This window comes from Hirundo rustica, chromosome 1 (assembly GCF_015227805.2).
Source record: "Hirundo rustica isolate bHirRus1 chromosome 1, bHirRus1.pri.v3, whole genome shotgun sequence".
In the NCBI taxonomy this organism is placed as follows: Eukaryota; Metazoa; Chordata; class Aves; order Passeriformes; family Hirundinidae; genus Hirundo; species Hirundo rustica.
This window is the reverse complement of record NC_053450.1, coordinates 42,926,618-42,954,342: the sequence shown is the minus strand read 5'-3', so window position 1 is coordinate 42,954,342 and position 27,725 is coordinate 42,926,618. Positions and strand designations below refer to the sequence as shown.

Sequence of the window (27,725 nt, the reverse complement as noted above, 5' to 3'; positions counted from 1 at the left end):
TAAATCTGTGCCAGTGTTGATCTTTCTTTTACTTCTACAAGTCCACAGTTCTGACTCTATGTTGGGGAGTATCTGTTATATTTTTGGAAGTAAGGCATACTTAGTGTTTTCATAAACCCTCAGAAAACAAACAAAAAGTGTTACACTGTGGCAGAGGAGGTATTTCAGTACTGTAAGTGTCCCAAGTCCAGACAGGTGTTGTGGTGTATTTTTATGAGACAGAGTATAACACAGAAGTAGAAGAGCTGTGTGACTCTGCTGATTTTAGCTACATTTTCTGCTCCCTTCTGCTTATTCACAGAAAAATAGAAAGCTATCCCTAAATAACACCACCACCCCAAATATACTTACAATAACATTTGAGAAAGCAACCCCAACCATCCATAAAAACAGTCTGGGTTGCTTTGCTAGTATGTTGCTTGGAGATAAAACCACCCAGACTGTAAGAAGAATGAACAGCAACAGAGGTGACACAAGAGGTAGCAGTCCTTCATACAGAGAATCATTCTTCAGTGTTTTCTTTAAATGTGCTCTGGAAATAAATAATTTTGTAGAGAAAGTAAGTTCATCCATTCTATTTCTACACAGTATCTTCAAACTCTAGACCAAACTCAGCTCAAGAATTCATCTTGCAAACAGTGCAATTGACTAGACACCAGACATTTTACAAGAAATTGTAGTATACCCAAGTAACATTTATTTCTGAGGTTAAATTATACTGATTTATTCACATAGGTCCTGATCAGCTTCACTTGCTCACCATTGTTTGGCAATGGACCGGTAAACTCACACAAAGTGAGCCTCTCAAATATGCAGACAGGCTGTGAATTCAAAATACACAGCTTTAGAGGATGAAGCTCCTAACATGAGATATAAACTTATTTCAGTCTATACAGCCCACGTTTTCAGTAGCAGCAGAGTCAAGCACGTGGCTGGCAGGTATTGCTGCTGTTAAGGTCTGGAGGTGATGTTGCTTGACAATCCTGTACATTAGGATTTAGGTACTTTAGCCTAAAGGGGAGGCTTTTTGCCTAATTAGAGTACAGGAAAATTAACGTTGCATTGTGTTTTCTTGGGTATTTTAGGTTGTTTTTTAAAGGTAATACATGTTTGCATTTTCTGTCAGCTATGGCAATGGTAACTCTAAGTTAAACCATTAAAATGCTGTTAAACCATTCCTTCATACAGCTAGCTCAGAAGAGCAACTCTGTGTTTGAAATGTACTGGGAAATGTCCTGTTTAAAATCTTTAAACATATGTATTTATAGAAACAGCTAGACAAAAATCCAAGAAATATCTTTCTCATGCCAAAAAGGAATAATCTACTCCTAAAATAACAACTGAGAACAGGCACCAGGAAGAAGAAAGAGAGGAGATGGTTGGAAAACTCAAATCCTTCACCAAAGAGCTTGTGCGTGCATCGTTCAAGCAAACCTGACTGGTAGCTTAAAATTTTTGTGCTCTTCTCCTCAGAGGAAAGATAAACCCAGCGGAAGGCTTGAGAGGAACTATGTCAAGTGATGACTTGAAGAGGAAAACACTGAACAAAAGTCCTGACAGGAAAGGAAGGAAACCAAACCCTCAGTGTTCATTGGGGTAAAGCCTGCTACTGCCAGGGGCTGACATGCACAAGGTGCTTCCCTCCTCCTCTCAGTCATCCCCGAACCAGATTTCCTTGCAGGCTGGTTCCCAGCCCCCTGCCCCACAGCCCAGCCTTTCTGCAGGTCCTCAGCCTTTCCTGCCCCACATCTCCCAGCTCTCCACACTTCCTGCCCCAGACTTGGGGCTGTGCATGCTTTTGGTAACTACACTGAGTACCACCGCGCAAAAAGGGCTGTATAGGAGAGGTGCAACATTGTCTTATAGTTTCTCCAACATTTAAATGTTAATATTAGTTTCCACTAATTCCTGAAGACAGGCAATGACAGTCATTCCTCCAGGATACTGAAAACCTGAGAGACCTGGAGTGACAGATGAGTGAACTCATTAGCAAATACTAGTGGAAGGCAGGCAGCATTAATAAAATTAGGCCATTGGAGTATAAAAGTCCAACCGTGTATAAAATTCCTGGGTGCAGCAAGCCAGTTCTCGGATGTAATCACAGCTTGCCACCTGCCTAGCTTACATCTGACAGCAATTATCAGCAGACTGATACATACAGAGGAGAGTTTTACAGAAGGACCAAAAAGACAAGAATTTCACAGAGTGCAGGATGATCAGCTACAGAATTCCACCCAGCACGGGTAGAAGTCACAAATCACATTTGATTGCAAATAAAATGCAGTGTTTTTTACTACAGAGCCTTTACCAGTTTACTGTGCAGGACCACTGTGAGACTGCCTGGAGAACAGCAAGTGAAAGGAAAAGGAGAGAGTTGTAAACATGAAAAAGAATCCAGTGAGATTCTGAAAACTCACCAAAAAAACCTTTTACTACATTATCAGGACAGCATGAAAGATGAAAGAAGCTAGGCTACTTCGAGTATTACATGTATTTGTAAATGAGGAAACCATTAAATACACAGAATTAAATAGGAGGTGATAGAACTTAATTAATGTTAATTAACTTACCTGTGAATGTTGTATAGTGTTTGTGGAAATGATAGAAACAAACTGAAGCCTGGAAGAGAAAAACATTAATATGTGATTTGACACTGACAGCCTCAGAGTTTTTCATGTGATAACAGACCTAGTATGCTTTCTAAAAATGATTCAGTATTCCTGTGCTCATTACAGGATATGAACTGAGTTTGGGGGCTTTAGGCAATAATAAAACTGCCCTCTTTTTTTCCAAAACCTAGCTGCTATAAATAGTTGCTGATACAGAATTTCCTGTGTAACAAATGACAAGACCAGAATTTTTTATAAAAATTCTCATGTAGCTAATAGATAGTATCAATTATTTTTCATCCAGGTCTCTCTCCTGGACCCAGGACAGCCCTGCTTTTCATGAGCTGCTGTTACCTAGAACACCAAAAGCCTTACAGTGGAATATAGAAAGACAATAAACTTCAAGCTGGGCCATTCACATTACTGGAGAAAAAATTTTATAGTTCAAAATATTAAGGGTCTACCAGTGATCTGTTTTGATAATACAGTAGCTTAAATGAATTAATTGTCATGACATGTCCATCATTTGAACAAGAGGGGGGTTTTTTACTTCTTTTGTAACACAGCTGTGATGTTTCTGGAGCTCAGCTTTAACCCACAAAGCACAAAGGTTTTGCCTTTGCTTTGTGTTTGTCTGCACTGCTGCTGGTATTATCAACACAGCCGCCAGCAGCCCCTGAGCTGCCTGAAGACCCAGCTGTACCCCCTCTAACACCCACAGCCAAAATGCGCCGGTCCACCCAGCAATTGAAGAAGACTTTCAGCAACAAGAGGGAAGTTTGAGACTTAAACAAAAAAAGCCACTAACTGGTATGAGCCAGCCCTAACTAGGTGAAAATATATATGACTTTTTAAATCTGTGTCATTCCCTGTAGAGCTCTTTGGTTTGTACTATTCCCCCCATTTTCTGTGTATTGAGGGCTTTTTCCTGGTCAATTTGCTGCTTGGAGATTGCTCTGGGTAGCACATTTCTGCACGGCTTTTTTATCATAGGGCATGAGACTTGGGTGTGGTGCACTAAATTAATACATAATTCCTATTTTATTATGGGCAAGAAAAGCACTCTGGTGTGTTCAACTTTCTGGTTTTGACCTAAAACATCTCGTTTAAGAAGCACTGTGCTACCTGTACAGAAAAGTAGAAATTTTTAATCTCATAATTAGCAATATGGGAGGGAAAAGATGAATAGAGGAAAGAGATGATTTCAGATGATTTTGTACTGGGGCTAACGTGACATAGCAGTGCCTTCAGGAATGTCAGTGTTTACCATTCAGTCCTCATCAAGGACATACCCAAGCGTTTAGCATGCCCTGGCCATAGTGGCAACTCAAGAGAAGGAAAACTAAACTTGAAAGAACAGTGAAGATCAGGATGGTTGGAAAAGAGAAGTAAAAAGGGATGCAATAGATAATCTCTCTCTCCAGTCTGGGATGCAATAGATCATCTATCTCTCCAGTTTTTCTGGTTTTCTGCTAAAGAGAAGGAAACCAAGAATTGGGAAAAAAAAAAAAAAAAAAAAAAGAAAATCCAGCCTGTAAATAATTTCAGGTATTGCATTTTTTCATGTTTACTTTTTGGGTTTGCTTTCTAAAACAATTAAGAGCTCTGCTTCTTTACCATGGCAGAAACTCCCTATCAAACAGCTGAAGGATGTGCAATTGAAGTAATATCCCAAGTATTTTGTCAATATATTTCTAAAATTCTCAGGCTTAGTGCCTTCGGAGTGATCTGTGTTTAATGTGCACTCCAGTTAGCTATGTTTTCTATTAGGCGGGGAGCGCTAGTTCAATAAAATCTTGAGTTACGTACAGCAGTTCCAACATCTGTATCACATTAGAGCAGACATGAGACAAAACATTGACTCTTGAGGTTAAATCTAAATTTCCTGCTGCAATCCTGAAGTTTGATTTGTTAGGAGAAGAGGAACCGAGAGGAACAGAAATAGAGACTAGAACTAGAAATAGAATTCAAAGAGCATTGGTTGCCAACAATTTGTTATTTTTATGAAGTGCCATTTTAGTTAGAAATAACACACTGACCACAAACAGTCCCCCAGCTAGCAAAAAGCCACTTTCCAAACGGGGCAGTTACTCCCCTGTATTTTTACACGGCTTTGCTTTTAGCACAGCGAGAGGGCTGAGGATGCAGCAGGGAAAGCAAAGGGTGTTCCCCCGTTTCTTATGGGATTTTCAGAATTCCATCATTTACAACATGTTGCTTTCCCATCTCTCTTTTTTTTTTTTTTTTTTTTTTTTTTTTCAGCTAAAGAGGCCTGGCTTGGGGGCTGCTTTTGGTACTCATTAAGTCTGCTTTTTAATTGGCATTAAGGATCCCTTTGTGCCCAGGAGCTAAACTGCTGCATCCGCATTGCTGCCATTCCCTGCTGCTCTGAGGAACAAAAGGTGCAGCCTGGAAAGCAAACCCACTGCTGGCTCTCTGGTGCTCAGCCACCCAAGCACTGCCCAAGTGATGATCATGGAGGCTTTTTTGTTTGTTTTTAATGTCCTAAAAGTACATATTTTGTTTTAAAATATATTTTTTTTAATCCGATTTCAGAGCATTAGATGTTTTTAACACATACGGGAAAATAGAACTCCTCAAGTGTCCTTAGAAGTAGTATACTGCTCTTCCAGGAGTTTTAGTTTCTTCTTTAGTATTTTCCTGTTCTTCAGCTGATTTAAAATCCAAGACCCAGCTGTAAGAACACAGGCCTATATTAAAGGCAGAAATACCAAAGCACAGATGGGTGGCACGGATACACAGGGAATTCTTGTGTCACGTTAGGCTGAAAGTATCAAGTCCAAATCCTCGGATTTAGGTACAATCCTATCGTCAGTCCTCTGTGTTGCACAATGTAGACTCCCTTTACAGAGAAATAAACATTTTTAAAGCTCTTTACTGGGAATTATTTTGTCCATATTAAAAAATGCCCAGCATAAGCATAAACAAACAAATCCCAATGCATTCAGAAATTCGGGATTAAAGACATATCACAAGTGAAGAAATGAAGGCATTATCTTCTTTTCCAGAAATGTGTATGTATAAAAGCACACAGATACATACACAGTCATGCATATAAATACGTGTGCATATATACATGTACATATACATATACATATACGTATTTATACATGTGTATAAAAAAGATCAAAAGGTAATTCCCATCAATCTTAAGGACGACTTAGATTTCATTTAGTGCTTTCAAATTCAATTCCAAACCAATAAGATGTTGTGTGATACAGCTGAATAAATTAATAATAATTTTTAAAAGCTAGCACACCGTGGATACCATGGTACCTTGTCACCCACGTTGTTTGGACTGACAGCAATGTACTTTAATTATGTGAGGGCATTTTAAACGGTCACGTAACTAAATTTAAAGACTAAAGATCTACAGACAGACAGGTTGTTTCCAGGACATGCTGCAGTTATTGTGGCTGTTGTACCTGATTTAATTCAGGCATTTTTGCAAAATACAGACTTGGTCATTGTAGGGAAAGAGAGGGTATGGCCAGAAACAAACCGCTGACACTACTCTCTGTTCCAGAAAATGCTATTTCAGTAACCAACAGCCCCATCCTGGTGCTCAGACAAAGCAAAGAGACTGATGCAGGTAGCCACATTTCTGAAACCACAAAAACTCACAGCCTGTAAACACTGCTAAATAAAGAAGTGACTCCAAGACACCTAAACCACTAAATAAGTTATAGTGGTTCAAAGGAAGGACAACCTTCACTGTTTATCTTCTCCACACACTTGCTATCGCAAATCCCCGTTCTTAGTAAGTTCCTGATAAATGAATCACCCTTAAACTGTCCTAAGAAAAGCACTGAAATTTTATTTGTTAAGAACTGCCTTTCCTGATAGCTAAAAATTCAAAAATTTAAAAATGAGACAGTGTGATACAGGGATGTAATTTTAGGTGAACACTGCGCTGGAAATTGTGTGAATTTGTTCAGGAAAGTACCCTCCCTGCTGTGCTCCCACCCCAAAATATACTCCCCAGAGCATTCATCCCACTGGGGAGGCAGGGAAGAGGTCTGTGCAGACCTTCTGGGCACATCACCGAAGTTGACCAACTCTCTAACAGTGGGCAGCTGCACTTGCATTCCAGTTTACAGATTAAATACTATCTCCTCTCTCATTCTTCAATTGCCCACACCTCAGCACAGCCTTCTTCAGTACACTGCTTGGCCTTTCCAGCTCTAGATTAATAATTCATCACAGCCAATGTTTGCTGTTAAGAAATGAGGTGTTGTCATTTACCTTTCTTAGCCACCAGGCAAGAAAACTTAGATTCAAAATATCCAGGCCTCAATATTAGCTTGGAAAATATTTAAATACTTTTTCCATGGTGGTTTTTTCCAAATTCCTTGCACATTTAGAGCAGCTAGACACATGAAAATATCTTATCACAAGGAATGTTTAGCACAGTGGTCAGTGCCTGCAAGCAAGCTCCATCAGTAAGTGAACATTTTAGAAGAACTTGTTAGTGGAATAGAAGCTTTTATGGAACACTGCGACCTTCTCAGGTGTGTCTTGAGTAGACAACTCTTTTAATTGATTGTGCAAACACATAATTGCATTTTGAGCTGTCCACTGAAAAACCGTTATATTTTATTAGTATGTAAATTGGCAAGCTTAAAATCACTTAGTAGTTGAGGGGGGGAAACCTTAAAAAACAAATATGTAATTTGCAGATGTAATTGAGCCTGTAAAGTCTGAATACATTAGGGTGAAAAATACACCCCAAATCCACAGTATGAAATGATTTTACAGGGATTAAGGGAACAGAAAGTAAACATAAGCTCTGTCTTCGTGTACAAAGTTGATGTAGGTTTTGGATGTTTAGGATCTAAGATATTTCTTGAGTATAAAGATTGTAGAGGGATGCATTTATCATGCTTGTTTAAAAGAGATGCATTTATCATGCTTGTTGATTTTATACCTTATTTTCAATGTCTAAGGAAGTACACATGGCATTTATCTCGAACTGAGCTATAAGATAACAGTTAACATTCAGAAGGATTTAGTACAGATTGAAGAAATAGTTTATGGATGTAGCTGCTTCTTTGATGTAGTTCTGTTCACACATCATTCTGTTTCTAGGCACAGCAAGAACTGAGAACCAGAGAAACAGTGCCTCTATTTGAAAAGCCCAGGCTGGCTTCCAGAAGGCTCTGCCAGGCAAGCTCCCTTGTTTGACCTTCTCCTGGGGCTCCCGGAGCCCCTGAAATGACACCTCACATCTTAACACCACCAAACTCGTTCCCACCTGTAATCAGCATCCCACAACACTGCTCTGCCTCCAGCCTTGAACACTCTGCTTTTCTGGGTTATTGTTCTGACTGGTTCAGATGAGTTACTCCAAACATGAACTCAGTGGCTTCTTAAAAATATATCTCAAGTGACAGGTGAGTATTTCACACCCTTTACTTTAACAGAGCCTCGTACAATCTGTCACAACAATGCCTTAATAAATGTTAAATTGGTGACAGACACGTAGAAGCCAACTCATGTTTACCACACTTCTCGAACAGGACGGGTCAAAGCCTGTCGGAGCAATAACATTTTGAAAACATTTAACGTTTAATCATTCAGCAAATCATCACCAGGGCAGAACCAACAGCCACTTTGCAATGGGAGCTATAGGAAATCCCTACAGAATGACATATCATTCCATAGGGGGCAGAAACAATTCATCATTTGACCGTGGCCTCCTAAACAGTTTCTGGCACTGAAAAGGGGGCAGGCTGCTATATGAACACCCATGGCAAGGACTTGTGTGTCCTTCTTTGAGGACAGGATGTGGCGCAGTGTAAGTACCAGGCACTCCTTAAGAGGGGTGACTGTGCGTTCCCACTAGGATGGAGTTCAAATAATTGGCATGTTTTAAATGTTACAGCTTGGCCTCATCATTAGTTCTTTGCTGCTATTATCTGTTCATGTTTTCACTCCTCATTTTGTGTACTTAAGTAGCTCAGGGAACAGAGACCCTCAAGGAAAACATGCTGTAGAAGTCAGCACAGAATTGAAACCCATGCACATCATAGGAAAAAATTCTGAATGCTTTGGCCCCATATCTAAAACAAAGTTCAAGTTTCAGATCTCTGACAGATGTTAATACTCAATTCACATTTCGTGTTCAAACCTGCACTTTGAAAACTTGTTTCAGCTTTGCCACAGGCTTCAATAGCCAGATCTGGGCACTGTTGGCTGCACATAGTGGACTCAAACGTGGCACCATGTCTGGATTACAGAACAGTGACACACACTGATAAAGTATAAAATATCCACTCTATGCTTAAGTGATCCTTTCCCCACAAAGTCTATTCTTGTGTTTGCAATCAATACCGAGAAGGAGCAGGAAACTCTGTGCATCCAGGCATCATTTTTCCAACTTGCCTTCCTAAGGAATGAAGCTGATGCGCTACTCTGCTTGTTTGTGTACAAGCAGAAGCTTGCAAGCCACAACTTCCAAGCCCTCAGTCAATTCTGAACAAAAGAATATACCAAAAGAAATTTCCAGTAAGATGCAAGTGTCCAGTGAGGAAAGGATTGTAGCCTGAACTCAAATTTTATTAGACAATATAAAATCTTCATACAGAGCAAGTATGAAGGTCCCAAACATGGGAAATGCTTCATGCAGAGCATGCACCTACAGGTCATTTAATAGCAACGTGAGACAGAAACCATCATCAATTAGTAATGTTGCTCCCTGAACTAGAGATGCCTACCTGTCAGTGAAAACCTTCTTACAAAGTCTACAGCATCATTTGTGGTACTGGAATTTATGCGCAGTACTGACTGCTTTAAAATGCTTATTGTAAATATTTCATATTGCTCTCAAACCTGATAGCAGAGTGATAGGGAATGTTAGCCACTTGGGATGCCCTGGAGGGGTGAAAATAAATGATAGCTCTCACTCCAGTGCTGCCCTTTGAAGGGACCCTAGTTAGCCAGATAATGCTATGGCACAATTGTGGTTAAATCCCACGAGAGCTTTTGGAGTGTCATCCACAGGAGCCCTGATGAGTGCAGAATTAGTTCCAGATGAGCACACAGGCACATAACTTTGAAAGGGTCTGTCTGCTCCTCTGCTGGGACAGAAAAGGCATTTCTGCCTAGCAGCCAGGTTAACATGCACTGGAAACAGGAGAAGGACCTTCCTCGTTGATTCAGCATCCAGCTAGGTGTGTGTTTTGGAGCTGAAGGATGGAATTGCATTCACTGCCAGTGAAAATTATGGGATCATGTTTGCTGGGTAGCTGACAAGTTCCCATAAAGTACTATGCCGAAGTTTCTGTTTCACAGGGTAGTCGTCTGAGGTCACTGCTCAGCAGCTCAAGACTTGGCTTTCCTACAGGTGTTCACAGTGTGCCAGACAGTTCCCAGGAACTCACATAAAGCTCCCTTTCCTAAAACATCTAATCTAAACACCACTATTGCTGCACTTCTATGTATATCTTTGTGTGTTCTGGCACCTGATAAAAGCTCCATTATTTTCAATGAGTGAGTGTCACCTGGTGATACCACAGCTTCCTCGGAGGAGATGCTTTCACAGAGTTCATCCTTAGGTTACACAGAGGTTATTTTTTTTTTCCCAGAAAACTCCAGGAAAGCCGTCTGAAAAACACTCTTGTGCATCTCATCTGGATTCCTTCCCACCACAGAAGGATCGAGCTAAAGCCCAGCTGCTCTCGGAGAAGCGACGGCTCAGCAGCTGAACTCCTGTTGTGTACAGGACAGTAAAAGCACCAAACAAACGCCAAGTATTGATGGAGCAGCTACAGGTTCGCTGTTAGAAGGACCACTAGTGACTACTAAACGCTATCAGATGGTTAAGCACAGCCATTTATGGTTTAATGGCTCCTCTCAGGATCCTGGGAAACTAGCTTGTAAAAAGCATCAGAGGCCCACTTTGTTTTTAACTGGCCACAAAGGCATTTAACTGAGCAAGCCAGAGTGGGCTCTCTAATACAAATGGTTCTGGCTGAGCGAGACACACTTGCTGCAGTCTCTCTAAGGGAGAGAACAGTTGAATTTTCCTGGCTGCATGCCCCTTGGTGTAGGTTAGACAGGTACTTTTTCGGCAGTCACAGTGGGGTCCTGCAATTTACCACAAGCTTCTAAAGACTTTACATATCCCTAGTCGCTGCACACAGGCTACCCAATGAGAGCCACCTTACTGCTGAGCTGAAATTCAAATGTGAAATGGCAGCGCTTTCTGGACCAGCATGACCCTTAGTGGAAGGATTCTACTTTTTTTATATTTAAATTCAGTGCCTGTTTCTAAGCGGTTTACTAAGCACTATGATGATTCTGCAATATAGAGTCAACCAAGATTATTATTTTGCATACTTTAAACCCATATTTAACTTCAACTAAGTTGCAAAAGTTGTCATTGTGAATAGCATGCTAGAGACAAGCTTTTTTGGAGAAACCTTTAGGCTCCTACTTAGGCCTACTCGGCTTGAGACAATGATGGAAGAAGCACTATTCTGTGCTCACAAACCCCTTCACACAAGCATACCACAGAAGACAGAAGCAGTACTTCTTTCTAGTGTTAATGGAACAGTCCATCAAACCTTGCTTTGCAGCAGAGTATGAAAAAGGACGGTCACGCCTGCAGATCTGGTAACGCTGAAATGCTTCCCTTCCACAAACGTTCCTACCATGTGGAACAGTTTGAATTAAACCTTCATCCGTGGCCTCCCAAGTGCAAGGGATGAATGCACTGAATGGGCTGTCATGTGTCTTAGTGACAGGAGCCAAGCACTGATGTGTGTAGCACAGAAAAAGCATGTTCAGTGGGCTGGCCCCTGCTAGCACCTACCGCTGCCCTAACCTGCCCATTCTGGGTGAGCCACATCCATCTCCCCTGGGCTTGCAGTGCTGCTTCAAGAGCACAAATCACTCCCTGCCAAAGGTGAATAATTCACTGACTATTGAAAAGGCAACCATGTCTTTTGCCCCTTCCTTTCTTTCTTTTCGTCAGAGTGCCTAAATCAGGTCTGACTAGAAAAAGACTGTATAATCTTGGTCACACACTGTTGGTTTTATACTCCAGGTAAAGCACAAGACCATGTCCTTGCACACGGTGCTCATTAGAAAGCACAGCCTGAACACGGGGTCATTTCTACTCTGGGAATTCTGGGAAACAGTGCTGGGCCAGGAGGTGGCACCTGCTGGCAGCCTCGCCACAGGGAGAGGGTGCTGAGAGCACACATCAGTGCTAAATGCTCAGACGGCTGCTATCGAGTTGACATGGGGTAAGCACCTATAACCAAGTCCTCCATTTGGCTCAAGGGCTAGAGTGTTTGGGTCAAAGTGCATTTTGGTGCCCTCTTCTCACCACTTGTATGCTCATATAAAAATCTCCAAAATGCATATGCTAATTTCTTCACCTTCCAAGTGACACCACAAAGCCATTTTGCACACACAGATTTTCAGCTAAGGCTTCTGTATTTTTAACTGATTAAAATGTAACTGCTCTTGTTCTCAATCTTGATACAGTAGTCAAAAAATATTCAGTGCTCATTTCAAACTACACTGACAGTATCAAATAGTGAACAAATAGGCTATTGCTGCATATGAAAAAATAAATCTCTTCTGTTTGCAAAGGAATTCTAAAGAAGAGCTTAGGAACCACCTGGCTTTTATTCATATTTACAGTTGTGCATCTAAGGTTATTTAAATAATGTCTTCATTCCCTCTGTTCATAATGTTTTGGAACATAGAGCTCCAGGCCAAAACATTAAGCTTAGAATATACATAAATGTAGGTGACATTTTACCTGAGTAACATGAGGAGTTCCTGAGACTTTGGGAGCCCAGCCAGCCAGCACACTGCACTGTACTGTACATGCAGATAAGGAGTATTTTCTATACTATTTGTGTGCAACATATATTAATTCAGAGACGAAAAAAATTTCCAAAATTATCTTTAAAAAGTTTTCCAGTATTAACCCTTTTAATCAGCTCTATTAATGCATTTTTGGACTAGCCAACACTTACAAAAGTAAAACAAACAAACAAAAAAACACCAAAAAAAAAAAAGGGAAATATAAAAAATATCAAACCAAAATAATTAAAAAGCAGTACACTTTTGCAAAGATCTGGACACTTACCTATAAGTAAGATAACCAATACATCTGTAATATAATAACCAAACAGCAAAGGCTTCTGCCAGACCTCCACACCAACGGTACCAGTGAGCAGATATGCTGCTATTAACACCTACAGAAAAAAAAAAAAAAAAAAAAAAAAGAGTAAGTTATTTTCAACCTATATGTCTAAAGGTAGAGAATTTCACTTATATATTAATACAAATGCAAAAGTAAAAAAAAAAAATCTGTTAGTTACCTCCTGTCCCTCCTTTATTTTCTGCTGTTATGGCAAAATAATTACTTCTAAGCAGTGAAGCACCCAGCAGGATCAGCAACAGAATTATTTAAAATGTATGAAATATGTAAACAAGCAACTTCCCTGGTAATGTGTGCATCTGTTTTATGTGGTATTACTCACTTACCTTTCCAAAATACCTAAATCCACTTTTAATGCCAGCTCTCCCCACTGCACATGCACTTCCCTGGTTTTGGATATGGACTTCAGAATTTGCAATGTGGTTATTTTTGCAGCTCTGCCCCTTCAATTGATCATATCAGAATAACTGAGAGGAGGAGAGAAAAACCCTAAGCTCACCTGAATCAATGATAAAAAATAAATAAAAACATTCAATGGTATGTGAAGAAATAAAAAGAGCAGGAAGGAGATGAGTCTTCCCTGATTTTTGATTTATTTGACAGATAACATCATTACAGGATACAAAAAGAATCACATAGATGTCATTAAGAGTGAAAGGACTCATACACAAGACTCAGGAGCACCCAGCTAGAGGGACTGCTGCCCTTCTCTTTCTCTAGCCTGCTTTGTTCTCAGCTGTTTAGTTTTGCCATAAGACTCATAAGGGGCTGTATGTTTCATGCTACACTAGCTCTAAATGAAAATTACATTGTTAATTACAATGTTATTTAGAAAACTGTACATTCATATATTTATTCCAAGGTAACATTCAATTTCCAGTTTCTTACTCTTGGATGAAAAATGGTTTCCAGCTTTGATTGTGTTACAGATTTTACTATTTCTTATTTAGTTCTTTTCTTAATAAAAATTTTTGAAACGTTATGTGTTTTCTCCATTTGAGCTTCAACAAGCACATTTATAGCCTTCTATTAAATTTTAACTCAAAGATACACTGAAAATCTCTTTGTTAATTAACAGGCTTTTTAAGATCACAGATTAAGAGCAGAATGCTGATGTCACTTAAACTTCTATTACACATAGATAATACTACATTTGGTTTCACTTACTTCTCTGTATCTGAAATCAAGACTCTTGCCCTGTCAGCATGAAGATCTTTAAGAGGTTTTGCTTGGATTTTGCATTGTGGAAGTGGATGTTTGAATTGCCTCTGCAAGAACAAGCAGCACAACAGATCTGCAGCAAGGAAGAGCAGGCACTAGTGAGTGCCATTATGCCTTGGGCCACTGAAGGCAGTGAGTCAAATTTTGGTCTAAGTGAAGGACATGTATAATGGGTTTTACAACCCACTGCATCAGAGCTAACATTTGGCTTCCTGAAGAAATTGTATTATATTACCCATAAGACGTGACGGATGGAATCCTGACCCCAACAAAGCTGATGGCAAAACTCCAACAGGCTTTGATGGAGCCTGAATTTACCCTCACACGTTGAATCCTGGACAGACTTTTTGGCAAGTGATAAAAGAGGAACTTCAGTATTAACCATTATTACAGCCAGTATTTTGGCAGGGCAGTCATGAGCATCCCTGTCAGATTTCAGTGCATGTCTAGGAACAGGAGTGTGGATGCAATGGGCTCTCACAGGGAACGCCCTGCCCTGGGATTTGGGGATGCAAGATTCCCAGATCGAGATTGCCTCTTAACAGATGTAGCATATAAAAATACCCACTCCTTAGCTTCAAAATTTCAGTGTGTATATATATATATATATATATATATATATATATATATATTTTTTTTTTTTTTTTTTTTTTAAGGACTCATCACTTTGACTACACTGCAGCAGTCTCCTGCTTTATAAAACAGACCCCCTTTAGAAAGCTGGAAGGATGAGAAAATGGCTGTGTCCCTTGAGCTAAGCCATACTAGCAAAAATTTGAAGATTTTCAAAATTATTAGAAAAGCCTGTGTCTGTTAATCAGCTATATAAACTGTTTTAAAGGCACTGCTGGTGGGGAAAAAAAAAAAAAAAAAAAAAAAAGGCAGTGTTCCTAAGTGCAACTGAGTAATTCTACTTAAGAAAAGATGACCAAGTTTTTTAATTATCTCTCTACCATCAACAAGCTTTAGTACTTGTCAGATGGAAATGTAGTCTTTCGCAAGTAAAAATAATTGCAGCCTTTTGTAAAATGAGAAGTCCAAATTAAATAACTGTATTTGGTTTGTGTGGCCAGTTTGTGGTAGCAGGAGGGGCTACAAGGGTGGCTTCGGTGAGAAGCTGCCAGAAGCTTTTCCCATGTCCAGCACAGCCAACGTCAGATGGCTCCAGGATGGACCCACCACCGGCCAAGGCTGCACCAACCAGAAATGGTGACAATGCCTCTGGGATAACATATTTAAAAAGGAAAATAAAAACTTATTGTGCAGTTGTAATTGCTGCCATAGAAGAAAAGAGTGAGAATATGTGAGAGGAACAGCCCTATTAGCGCAGGAGGTGAGACAGCAGGTGCTCCAGGCACCAGAGCTGGGATTCCCCTACAGCCCATGGTGCAGCCCATGCCGCTGTGCCCCTGCAGCCCATGGGGATGCAGGGGTGTGGAGGCCAGTAAGCCAGTCAGTAATGTAGATGCTCTCCCTTGGAGAGAGAGCTGCCCCTAGGCTTCAGGGTTGTGGTAGTTCCCCCAAGGGAGAAACCCTAGGAGACTGCTCTCCCCTCATGGCGACAAAATGTGGTCCCCATGAGGCTTTGTGGCTGCTATGTTAATCAGTCAAACCCCATCAGTTCTTTACCTGCTAGGACCCGACGGGTCCATTTTTGATCTTTCCCCTGATTGGTTCATTTCTCAGTCCTCCACCTGATTGGCTAAATTGTGTAACCCTGCCCCCTGGCTCCCCTATATAAGTCCCTGCTCTGCCCGGCTTCTCTGGTTCTTCACCCCTGGACACCTTCAGAGAAGCCGCAGAATAAGGGCTCTGAGGAATTTCCAGACAAAGACCTCCTCTCTCCTTTCGTGTCACCCTGAAGGTTCAGCTCACAATTGAGCTGAAATCACTAGGTGGTTGCAGAAGTGCCTGTGTGACCAGTGTGTCCTTTTCAGGACACTTCTCTGGGGATGTCATGGCACTGACCGCCCACTGCCTGCCACCACTCAGGGGCATGCAGAGATCCACCTGTAAGCGCCCACACCAGAGCAGGTGGGTGCCTGAGAGGAAGCTGTGAATTTGCAGGAGGCTTATGCTGGAGCGGACTCCTGGCAGGGATCTGCAGACCTGTGGAGAGAAGCCCATGCTGAAGCAGGTTTCCTGGCAGGGCTTGTGGTCCTGTGGGGGACTCACACTGGAGCAGGATGTGCCTGAATGACTGCACTCCATGGAAATGCACCCATGGTGCAGCAGTTAATGAAGAACTGTAGCCCATGGGATGGATGGAGTCACATTGGAGAAGTTCACAGAGAACTGTCCTCCATGGGAGGAACCCCACTCTGGAGCAGGCGGAGGACTCCTCTCCCTGAGCGGCAGCAGAAACAACCTCTAATGAAATTACCATAACCCCCAGTCCTTGTCTCCCTGTGCCAGTGGGGGAGTGGAGGTGGAACCCAGGAAGAAGGGAGAGGTGGGGGAAAGGTGTTTTTGAGATTTGTCTTACTTCTCACTATCCTGCTTTGATTTTGATTCATAAGAAATTCAATATCCCTGAGTTGTTTGTTTTGCCCATGGTAGTAATTAGTGAGTGATCTCTCCCTGTCCTTTTATCAGCTCATGAGCCTTTCATTATGTTTTCTCTCCCCTGTCCAGTTGCAAAGGGGAGTGATAGAGCAGCTTTGGTGGGTGCCTGGCATCCACCCACCACAATAACACAAGTGAGAACTGTAGAGCAGGGTAATGTAGATGGGTACAATCTTGGATTCCAGCTCTCAGCAGCATCTGACCAGGAATATTTTTGGCTTTCTAAGACCTTCTCTATGAGGATGAGGAATACTTATGCTGAGAAAAATGTGGAAATACAAGGGGTTAATTTGTAGGCTCTTTGATATATCTGACAGCAGGGCAGCTGAATTCTGAGCACGGGTTTCCTATCTTGCCACAATTTTGTAAACAGCAACATACTCACATTTCTTCCTGTGTAAAAGCAGAATAATTCTTTGATGTGACATTGGAAAAATTCTATGTAAACATAAGGCAGTATAACCCCTCAAAGTCTTCTACCTTCTAGCCTCTTACCTGTTCTCTAAAATACCTGATATTTTTAAATCACCATCTCTTTCATGTCTTTTCACTATTTCAGGTGTAAGTTTTGTGACCACAATATTTTAGATTGTGTATGTACATACATTTTTTTCTTACCATTGAGTTACCATTTCTGTTTTACATACAAGCACATTTAGTATGCTGTGTGATATCCTACGTGAAGAAAAAAAAATCAAATATTTTGTCATCTTTTAAAAATATGTGATTATGCTTTTAAATTCTTTAAAATTCCATAAAAACCTAACATTAATTTTGCTGTAATATTCAATTTCACTAGCATATTGCTATTGTATTAATTGTTCATGTGTTGAAATATTTTCCATTAACACAACGCTCAAAATAAACATCTAGAAAGCAAAGTCATTTAAAATACAAGGCTCCTTCATTCTTCTGATAATAAATGTGACACTTGCCTAGAAGAGTAAGAATGACTTCCTACAAGCTGTTTCAGTAGAAGTTAGCTTTAATGTGATGTGCAATTTTTCCACTTTATTTTTTTCTCATTTTTTTTTCTTTCAATAAATGGTTGAAGGTTGCAAACCTTAGACTTTGAAAAATTTTATCTAAAAAGTTCACTTTGCATTTAGACATTATAGACAAATAGTTAAAGGCACGTGGAAGATTAATTAATCAAGAAAGGTTTGTGGGGAATTGTAATCAAGTAGTTAAGAATGAAGCAGTCTGCTGCAGAAAAAAAAATCCCTGTGCACACAGGTTCTTCTGTTCAGATTTCACATGGATACACCATGGGGCTTGCCTCAGATAGCTTTGTATTAGATCAGTTTCCAGCCATTTCCAGAGGCAGCTTGAAGCAGACACCATGGTTTGGCCAGCACTGCTTCCTCTCTGCTGTCACTTCTCTTACTTCAACAATTCCATTTGCTCCAACTTTGGAACTAAGAAATAATATTTTTTTCTTCACAAGAAAGGCTATGCTTTCCACAGACATTTTAAATTAGAATAGGTCTGAAAGTGAATATCCTTTTAACTGAAATTAAATCGTGAATCCTGATAATGTGACCAAAGAACAATATATTTGCATCTTCATTTTGCTTTTTAATAGAAAATGTTTTTTGCCCCTCTGAGGAGGTAGAAATTTTTTCAAGCTGTGATGTGCACTTGCATTGCTTGGGATTTCTCTGCTAGCTCCTGAAACACTGACTGCCACAGTACATCCCTGGAAAAGGTCATATGGAGCATATTTCAGCATGGGTTTTGTAAATAAGCTTGTCAAAAGAAAACCTGGTATATGGCACCCATGAAAAAAACAGTCCCCAGCTTTGACTGAAAGGAAGGAGAAAAGGAAGTTCTACAATGTTTCAGTTGCTAGGGTCATCGTGTACTTCCATTTATTCAGAGTTCCAAGGCAGGCAGAGGGTTCTCCCAGAGGCTCTAGGTGGTACTGTCCAAAGCCATCAGGCAGAAGCTGCTGGGAATGCATCTTAGACTGAAGCCCCGGGGCTCACGGTCCAAGCACCCATCCCTTCAGGCACAACTCTCTGTATGTGGGATTTCTGGTCATCCTCTCCTTGCAGGGCAAGGGCTGGGCCAAAAAGAGCTGCCTGTTGCCTTTGGGATTTTGCTGTGCTTCTTCTGAGCTTGCCCTTCTCGGCTGGGGAGAAGGAGAGGAAGGAGAGTGGAATTGTCTGGGTCACTGCAGCTCTCACACAGCCCTTCGCTTTAAAAATTTTAATTAAGAATATAAAGGGTATCTCCTGTTACACTTAAGGCAGCACCAATGGAGCAGAGGTATCATTACATCATATTAAGGAAAAATTAGTACTTTGTTCCCCTGCTATGAATTCAACTGCAGTGGCTTATGAAAAGCAACAGCAGGATTAGGCGAGTATTTAATTAGGGTAATATTAAATTCTTCAGAAAGAAAACAGATTTTTTTTTTTTTTTTTTAAACAAAACAAGATGATGTCTGTGAAAATTAACGTATGGCAAGAAGCCAGAAATTTTAATTTCTCAGGAAAGCTTTGTAGCTTTGTCTTTTTTTGTTTGTTTGTTTGGGTTTGTTTTGTTTTGTTTTGTTTTGTTTCTCCAAGAAACTTAATTTGCAGATATTAGCTTTCTTTGATTGGTCTTGTGACAAGAATAAAAGTCCTCATTTTCACAAGATGTATCCATGGGAATTTCTCACAGATCATAGCAGAAGTTTCTTTTTTAGTCTTTTCTTCAGACTTTTGGAGTTTCCACTAGGTGTGCTTACTCAAAAGTGTATGAAAATTGTCGAGATGTTATGGTACAGAGGCTCCTCTCTCTGCACTTTTTCCTGCTCCTCAGGAATCAGCACAGGATAGATCATTGTGCAGGAGAGAGGAGAGACAGGAATAGCTTTCCATGCTGCATTTGCTGCCACCTTGATTCTGGACCCACAAACCTAAGAGTCCTCTGACCAAGCATCTCTCAGACACATTACAGCCATTTTTCAAGTTTACAAACCACAGCTTCCTGCAAATGAGTGTCTGCTGCAATCAAAGCTAATTGGAGTGCCAATTACAGCCCAGCTAGCGTAATTGGGGGGTTACCAGTTCTGATGAGTCATCAAGTCCCACACAAACGTGATGTGCATAAGTCCCACAGATTTCTCTGTCTGTAACAAGGTGTTTTTCATGAGGAACAGCAGCTCTTTCTCCAGCACAGCTGAGCAGAGCCCGTGAGGGGGCTGTGTCTCTGTACAGCAGAGCTGACTCAGCAGCAGTGTCCTGGGAGCCACATGCCAGTTACGTGCTCATTAAGGTCATCAGTCCTCTATTTGCACACTGACAGTAACTACTGTTTTCCCCGAGTTCTGTGGTGATAGCAAAGCCCAAAGTTCCTGGCTACCAACAAGTATAAAAGCAGAAGCAGGGCAGTGGACCACCCGAGTGTCTGACATGCCAGTGCAGCTGCATCAAGTTGTAGGTGAAATTACTGAAGACAGGACAGAGAGACACATTCCTGCAGCAATCCTGCTGGGAATGCCATGGAGGAAATACTGAACTAAACATCGTGAATCAATCTGGAAGCAGATAGCAAGTGCTTTCACACTCTCTGCCTCGAAATGTGACCCTGGAAATACCTGGCAGAGAAGTGATGGGGGGAAAAAATCCAGTAAGGGGAACGTTACCTTTCTTACTCATCATCAGCCATTTGCTATTGTCCCTGGTATCCTCTAAGTTACTGGAGATGAAGAGCTATCTTTAATACTGCACATACTATATAAATTTGCTGAAAGGGTTTACAAAACAAGAACAAATTTTAGGGGAATTGAGATGTTTTACTAGACTAGTCAGTAGAATTGAACAAAAAATATTATGTACCTTCTGGTGTACATGTAATATATTTTGGACTAATGGAAAAATACCACCTTGAGCTACAAATCCTGCCTTCTCTTTGTTCACAGGCAATCACAACTACAACATCTATTTTTTTACAGATGGTAAAACTGACATACAGAGATTTCGATAGTACAGCCTTCCACCACTGCTGATGACTGTGCTAAATAGCATCAAAATATCCTCACATTTACAAGCTTATCACTTTGACTGCAACCAAGTCATCACAGGAGCTACTAAAAAGCAAGTGAACAAGACAGCAGTTCAGCATCAGAGGGGAGCAGGAAATAGCACTTGTTAGCACCTTGCATGCCAGTTAATCAAAGCAGTTTACAAACTTTACTGATATTCAGCCTCACCACAAATCTGTCAGGCAGATACTACTGCTACTACAATATTATTACCATTATTTCCCAGATGAGAAAACAGGGCCACAGGCACAGGCTCTGACAGAGTTAACAGTACTGCTCTGCTAGTTGATACCCATTCCCAGATTTAACCACTAATACAGTTTGGATGCTGTAGCGATCCAGCAGAGCTTTCTAAACATTCACATGTACAGTGATCATCTGAGCAACAAGTGAAATAGGCTTGAACATAGCTATTCCTCTCCTGCTGGAAGAACTTCACGGAGAAGCCTTACACAGACATGGCTGAAACTTGCAGACCAGCTGGCTGCCTAATGTCTTAGTCCTGAGCCAACTTCTTCTCCAAAACCTACTTTCTAGGGGACGACACAGATGCACCACAGCTGGACCACCATCTCTGAGTTGTTCTCAAAACACTGTATGCTGATTATGTTTACAGCACTACATCTGCAGCCATTAATTTGAATACTGTATTTCCATTAAAACACATATTTGAGTATTTGTCAAACTTATTTTCAATTATTTGGCTGTACCTTTCATCTCGTGCCTGCAACAGGAAGCTCAGAAGACTGACTGTGCTCTTCAGGCTGCAAGACCTTGGCTATCTGAGACACAGATAAGCCAGCCCACAGAAATCCCAGTGCTGGGCCCTTGGGAGTGCACTGAGCTTGTTAATACTGCTGCTCATCTGTGCACTGAGGACGCCACTCACTGGTGCCCTGGGCATGTTTTCTGAAGAGGTCCACCTCCAGACAGGGCTGAAAACCAAACAGGAACTCAGCTGGTGCTGACTGTGGGCTGGTAAGTAATACATATTACTGAATGTCTATGACTTTTTGACATCCATGACAACTGACTTTTTTTTTCAAATGTAGAACTCACTTGACAACACTTATTGCTCTCTGCATAGGTACAGTGTTATTTCCATCGCCACATTTGCTGTAAAATGGAGGAGAATTGAGAAGGTGTGGTAGTGTATAACTGAGTAATTACTGTTAATTGATACTACTTGGACTAATTCACATCGTGCCTCACAACCTGGTGTTGGGGGGAAAATTGCTTGTGCCTTCAGATAGCATAGTAATTTTTGTTAATGCCACAAATCAAATGTAGTTAAATGACATTCTCTTGGGCACCGTCTGGCTGTGAGGCTTGCTGCAGGCCTTTTTTCTCCTGCACAGCAATAAATCTCTGATGCTGATAATTTGCTCAAGAGCAGCCCTTCATTGCAAATGCAGAAAATATTTCTGAATTACTTTTAAGGTATTGCAATTTCCCATATTTCAATATGTCAGCCAAATATATTTGCCTTGAACTCTATTTTTCTATTGCTTTAATATTATGAAAACAATTACATAGTTAAAAAACCAAAACCAAAACAGGGATGATAAATACTCACCACTTGGCTTATATCATATCCCCAAGGAAGAAAAAGAACTCCTGTGTTATATTTCTCCCAGTGTGAACACATGAAGTTAAACAAGACAATGCTTAAATATATATACATGGTATATACAGACACTCCGGTCTTCCCATTGTCACGGGAGCAGACAGAAAAAAAAGAAAGCACAAAAATGGAGGTAGCCCAGCTATCCAGCCCATGGTCAAAGAGTTCTCCCAGAGGAGTACTGGACTGAGTCCTTCGAGCATGTTTCCCATCTATGGAATCTAGAAGGATTGAGAAAGGAAAAGAAACAAAGAATTAGAGTACAACAAAAGAATTCGCTTTCTTCACATACAATTCACTACTGCCGTATATAACGTACAGGAAAATCACATTGATGACAGCAAACTGAAGCACAACAGCCCCCTCAATACCAACAGGTTAGAACTGATCATAAAATAATTGCTCCGATTATCAAGTAATTTTCCTGTCCTGAAACTAAATGTCACCTTCCTCATGGGTTTTAGAAATACACTCATAATTACTTGCTCCCCGTGGTCTCAAAACTTTTTTACATCAGTCCCTGCAATTAGTTTCAAGCTCTGAAAAGTGTCCATAGGGTTTCTTGTCCATCCACTGGTGGTCCATACCACCTCTGAGCCTTCAGACCTCTTGTGGGATAGATTCATGAAGGCATTTAAGTTGCTTGATACCCAATATCTCAATGACTAACAGTTATGTGGCAGCTTCAAGGAGCACATTTCACAAAATTTATTTGTATTTGTGCCAACATGCATTTTAAAGTGTTTTCCAGTTTTCATACAAGAGTGTGTTCAGGTGGCCAAAAAGGCATCCTGGCCTCTATCAGCAATAGTATGGCCAGCAGGATCAGGACAATGATTGTCTCCCTGCGCTTAGCACTGGTGAGGTCACACCTTTAATCTGTGTTCAGTTCTGGGCCTCTCACTACAAGAAGGACATTGAGATGCTGGAGTGAGTCCAGAGAAGGGCAACGGAGCTGGGGAAGGGTCTGGGGCACAAGTCCTGTGATGGGTGTCTGAGAGAGCTGGGGGTGTTTATCCTGGAGAAAAGGAGGCTCAGGAGTGACCTTATCATTCTCTACAACGACCTGAAAGGAGGTTTTAATGCGATGAGGGTCAGTCTCTTCTCCCAGGTACGAGAAGAAATCATCCCAGGTCGCAACAGGAGAGGTTACATTGGACATTAGGAAAAATTTCTACACCAAGACAGCTGTCAAGCATTGGAAGGTTGTCATATTCTGTTAGCCTTCTGATGTTTACAGTTCTGTAGTCAAGTCTTCTCACACTTGTAACATAAACAAGAGTTGTTTTTCACATTCCTTTCTGATGAGGGACAACTGATTGACTTTTAGCCTGGCCAGTGGGATGGAGAGGTGGTAACCTTGTTCTCCAATCCCTAATCATTGTCCAGAAGCTATATATGTGAGGTCATCATAATAAAATTGGCCTTCTTGCCTTAGAGCCAGAGAGTGCGAGTATCATTTTTCTCCGTGTCGTCTAGCAACATTGGAGCAGGCTGCTCAGCTCAGTGGTGGAGTCACCATCGCTGGAGGCGTTTAAAGGATGTGCAGATGTGGTACTTGGGGACATGGTTTAGTGGTGGAGTTGGGTTGCTGGGTTAATGGTTGGACTTGATGACCTTAAAGGTCTTTTCTAACACGTATGATTATATGATTCTAAGAATGCATTATAGTTATGGTGTGTTACGTGTTGATCTCTCTTTTAGTGCCTGAGTGCTTAAAAATGATCCAGCACTATACGGGACCTTACTCAGAGGATGTAGTTGGACAATATGGTTTGAGTTGATCTGATAGTTCATTGCTGTTGAACAGGGCAATCTGCAGCCTGTTCAGCTGGTGGAAAGACAGCAAACATCACATTTTCTTCTGGGTCACTGAATTGGTACTGTGAATAGTACAAAATGCAAGGGAAATGGCACAAGGGAGGGATGGTGAATGCAGGGAGGAGAAAGGCGGTCTAGCAGCTGTAACTTTTCTTAGTTGTAATGTCAAACCATACCCTTAGTCTCTTTTCTGAGACCGTGCAGGTGAAAAATAGAACTATTTTCCTCTTAAAGTTAAGTGTAAACATGCAGGATGAACCTCTTAGGAAAAAGTACAGAGAACAAACCCTACAAATTACTTATTTTTGTCTTGAATCTCAAAATAAAACAGAGACACTTTTCTTTTTGATATAACTTGGAAGGTGCTATAGCTAACAATTATCAGCTATTGATAGCATTAATAACCCAAAATTGACTAGGAATACAACTCAGCAGAGTGAGACCAAAGACGCCACAGCTGCTGTAGATCATATGCTACTTACTTCTCTGGATTATTTGGCAGTACTATGAGTTTTGTTTAATGTAAATATACTTCAGGGACCTAAACCAGGAAAACATGGGATTTCATTTTGTACAGATTTTAGACTATATCTGTTTAATACCTAAACAGCTGTGATTTATCCTCTGCTCAAACACAATCTCTTGAGACAGTTCTCAGAACTCTAAAACTTAAATATCTCATAGAGGATTTCAAATATAACTTGCCACCTTCTAGACACTCTATTAACATTTCCACTGAAATTTCAGCATCTTACTGAAATGTGCAGAAAGAGAACTGTATAAGCCTGAGGTTACTTGAAGGGTGTTGCAACAAAATTAGAAATTCTTCCATCCATTAAACAATAGCTCTGAAACCAAACCAGCAAATAAAAATATAAGCAATCCTAAAGAGTTTATTGTGGTTTATATTCCAAGAACACCTATCCCAAATCAGACAGGATTCAGTTACACAGGTGTCACTATTTAAAAATAAGAATGTTAGAAGATTTGTGTGTTTATAAATTTTAGATTATCACACAAGTATATAGATACTAAAATATGTACCTCACAGTGAAATAGTGGTTTTCATTTTGCAAGAACTTTGGTTTTTCTAAAAAGAAGCTTATAATGTTGTCCTAAAATACAGTACTTCTAATTATAATGGTCACGGAATAAAAAACAGGAACTACGTGTCACATGTGTCAAACCAGATTTTCAGAAATCCTTAACCACAATTTACATGTAGTTTCATTAGCTTTTTAAAAGATCTAAAACATATTTTGGTTTAGATTTCAGTTTGAAATAATTCATGCCAACAATGGTGTGTGTTCAATAGTTAAGACAGGCTGTCCCACTCTTCCATTGCTTTAAAATTCTTATATTAGGATTTTGTCTCACAAAGATTCATAAATACTCAATTTTATAAAGTTTATATAACTTTTAAAGAGTAGAATTCAAAGCAACAGGAAAAAGCACTCAATGTCATGGAAAGGAAACTACAGCAAACCACCTTAAAAAAGCAGGGGGGATGGAGAGCAGCATGTTAGGGAATTTGGAGAGAGTAACTATGTCATTAAAATAAGCTGAGAAAGATTACAGCTGCATATTTAGTTAGTTATTATGGTTCTTTGCAGTCTTCCAGAGGGAAAACTTTGGCCATGCAAAATTAAATCTGTGACTAAATATTTCATAAAGTGGCTTGGACAGCAGACATAAAAATCTACATATATATTCGTTCATTATAGCTTTGACTGTCAGCATCATATTCCTTATCTTCCAAATATTAGGAACTACAGGCTTCACCAGCAAATACCATTTACATTAAAATTCTCAGAAGCTGAACTTCCCACGAGCCTTCTGGAGTGCCATACAGTAACAGTTTCAATATGTAATTCCAATTTATGAAACAACAGTCACTTCATTAAATTCCATACAATGACATAAAAAATCGTTTTCACAAAAGAAACCACTGCTTCTGAGTACAGAGAACTGCTAGAGAAATCCGACTAGTAGTCAGTTTCAAGGGGTGATTTCAATGGTACCATTGCTTTTTATGGTAAAAACACATTCTGGACAAAAAGATTTTGGCACAATCTCACCAACTCAATAGAAATGTCAAGGTATGTACAATGCAGAGGGAGGTGTCTGCTCAAGGGGATACCCCAGGTCAGTCAAGGTGGCTCTGCATGCATGGGTCTGATTCCAGAAGTGGTCAGCCCCTCTGCACAGCACTGCAGCCCACATGTATAACACATCTGTATATAGCCTGGGGATCACAAATATGGCACACAAATGGATGGCTACACTGCAATGGCCTTACTAGAAACCGCTCCAAGGAGAGGGTACACTTAGAATCAAAGAACAGACTCATTAAGGCTGGAAAAAACCTCCAAGATCATTGAGTTCAATCTCTGACTGAGCACCACCATGTCAACTAAATCATAATGCTAAGTGCCATGTCCAGTAGTTTCTTGAACACTTTCCAGTGATGGTGATTTCACCACCTTCCTGGGCAGCCCATTCCAAGGCTTAACTAGCCTTTCAGAGAAAAAATTTTTCCTGATGTCACAAAGAAACGCCCTCTGGCACAGCTTGAGGTTATTTCCTCCTGTCCTGCTGGTTGTTGCATGGGAGACCTACCACCTTGCTACACCCTCCTTTCAGGTGGTTGTAGAGTGCAATAAGATTATTCCTGAGCCTCCCTTTCTCCAGACTTAACATCCCCAGCCCCTTCAGCTGCTCCTTACAAGATCTGTGCTCCATACCCTTCCCCAGCTTTGTTGCCTTTCTCTGGACACATTCCGGCACCTCAGTGTCTTTCTTGTAGTGAGGGGTCCAGAACTGAACACAGGATTTGAAGTGAGGCCTCACTGATGCTGAGTACAGGGGTACAATCACTGCCCTGATCCTGCTGGCCACACTACTGCTGATGAAGGCCGGGATGCCACTGACCTTTCTGGCCACCTGGGCACAGGTGGCTCACGTTTAGCCACTGTCAACCAGCACCCCCAGCCCCTTTTCCACTGGGTCGCTTTCCAGTCACTCTTCCCCCAGCCCGTGGTGCTGCCTGGGGTGGTTGTGACCAAAGTGCAGGACCTGGCACCTGGGCTTGTGGAACCTCACACCACTGGCCTCAGCCCATCGATCCAGCCTGTCCAGATCCCTCTGCAGAGCCTTCCTGCCCTCCAGCACATCAACAGTCCCACCCAACTTGGTGTCATCTGCAAACTCACGGAGGGTGGACTCAATCCCCTTGTCCAAATCACTGATAAAGATATTAAACAGGTCTGATCCCCTGGCTGTCCTGCATGTGCTGCATAATGACACTAAAGATGATCTGTTCCATAACCTTCCCAGACACTGAGGTCAGGCTGACAGGCCTGTAGTTCCCCAGATCCTCCTTCCAACCCCTCTGGCAGGTGGGCATCACACTGGCCAGTCTCCAGTTCTTCGGGTTCCTGGTTAACCAGGACTGGTGATAAATGCCGGAGCGTGGCCTGGCTCTTCCGCAGCTCCCTCGGTACCCTGGTGTGGATCCCATCTGGCCCCACAGACCGTGGGTGTCAAGTGGCACAGCAGGGCACTGACTGCTCCCTCCTGGATTACAGGGGGTCTCTTCTGCTCCCTGTCCCTCCTACCAACTCAGCAGGCGGCTGCCTGGAGGAT

General features: G+C 41.1%; 1 protein-coding gene across 2 annotated transcripts in view; it reads right to left on the bottom strand.

Moving 5' to 3' along the window:
* The window catches only part of LOC120764082 (ethanolaminephosphotransferase 1-like), a 55,344-nt gene that overhangs the window by 4,701 nt on the left and 22,918 nt on the right, over positions 1–27,725 (bottom strand). For both annotated transcript variants that reach the window (XM_040087833.2, XM_040087842.2), the window contains exons 5-8: positions 22,212–22,480; positions 12,739–12,847; positions 2,571–2,619; positions 352–532 (exon numbers count right to left, since the gene is read on the bottom strand). In XM_040087833.2, the coding sequence (XP_039943767.1) occupies positions 352–532; positions 2,571–2,619; positions 12,739–12,847; positions 22,212–22,480 (608 nt within the window). The remainder of the gene's footprint in view (positions 1–351; positions 533–2,570; positions 2,620–12,738; positions 12,848–22,211; positions 22,481–27,725) is intronic.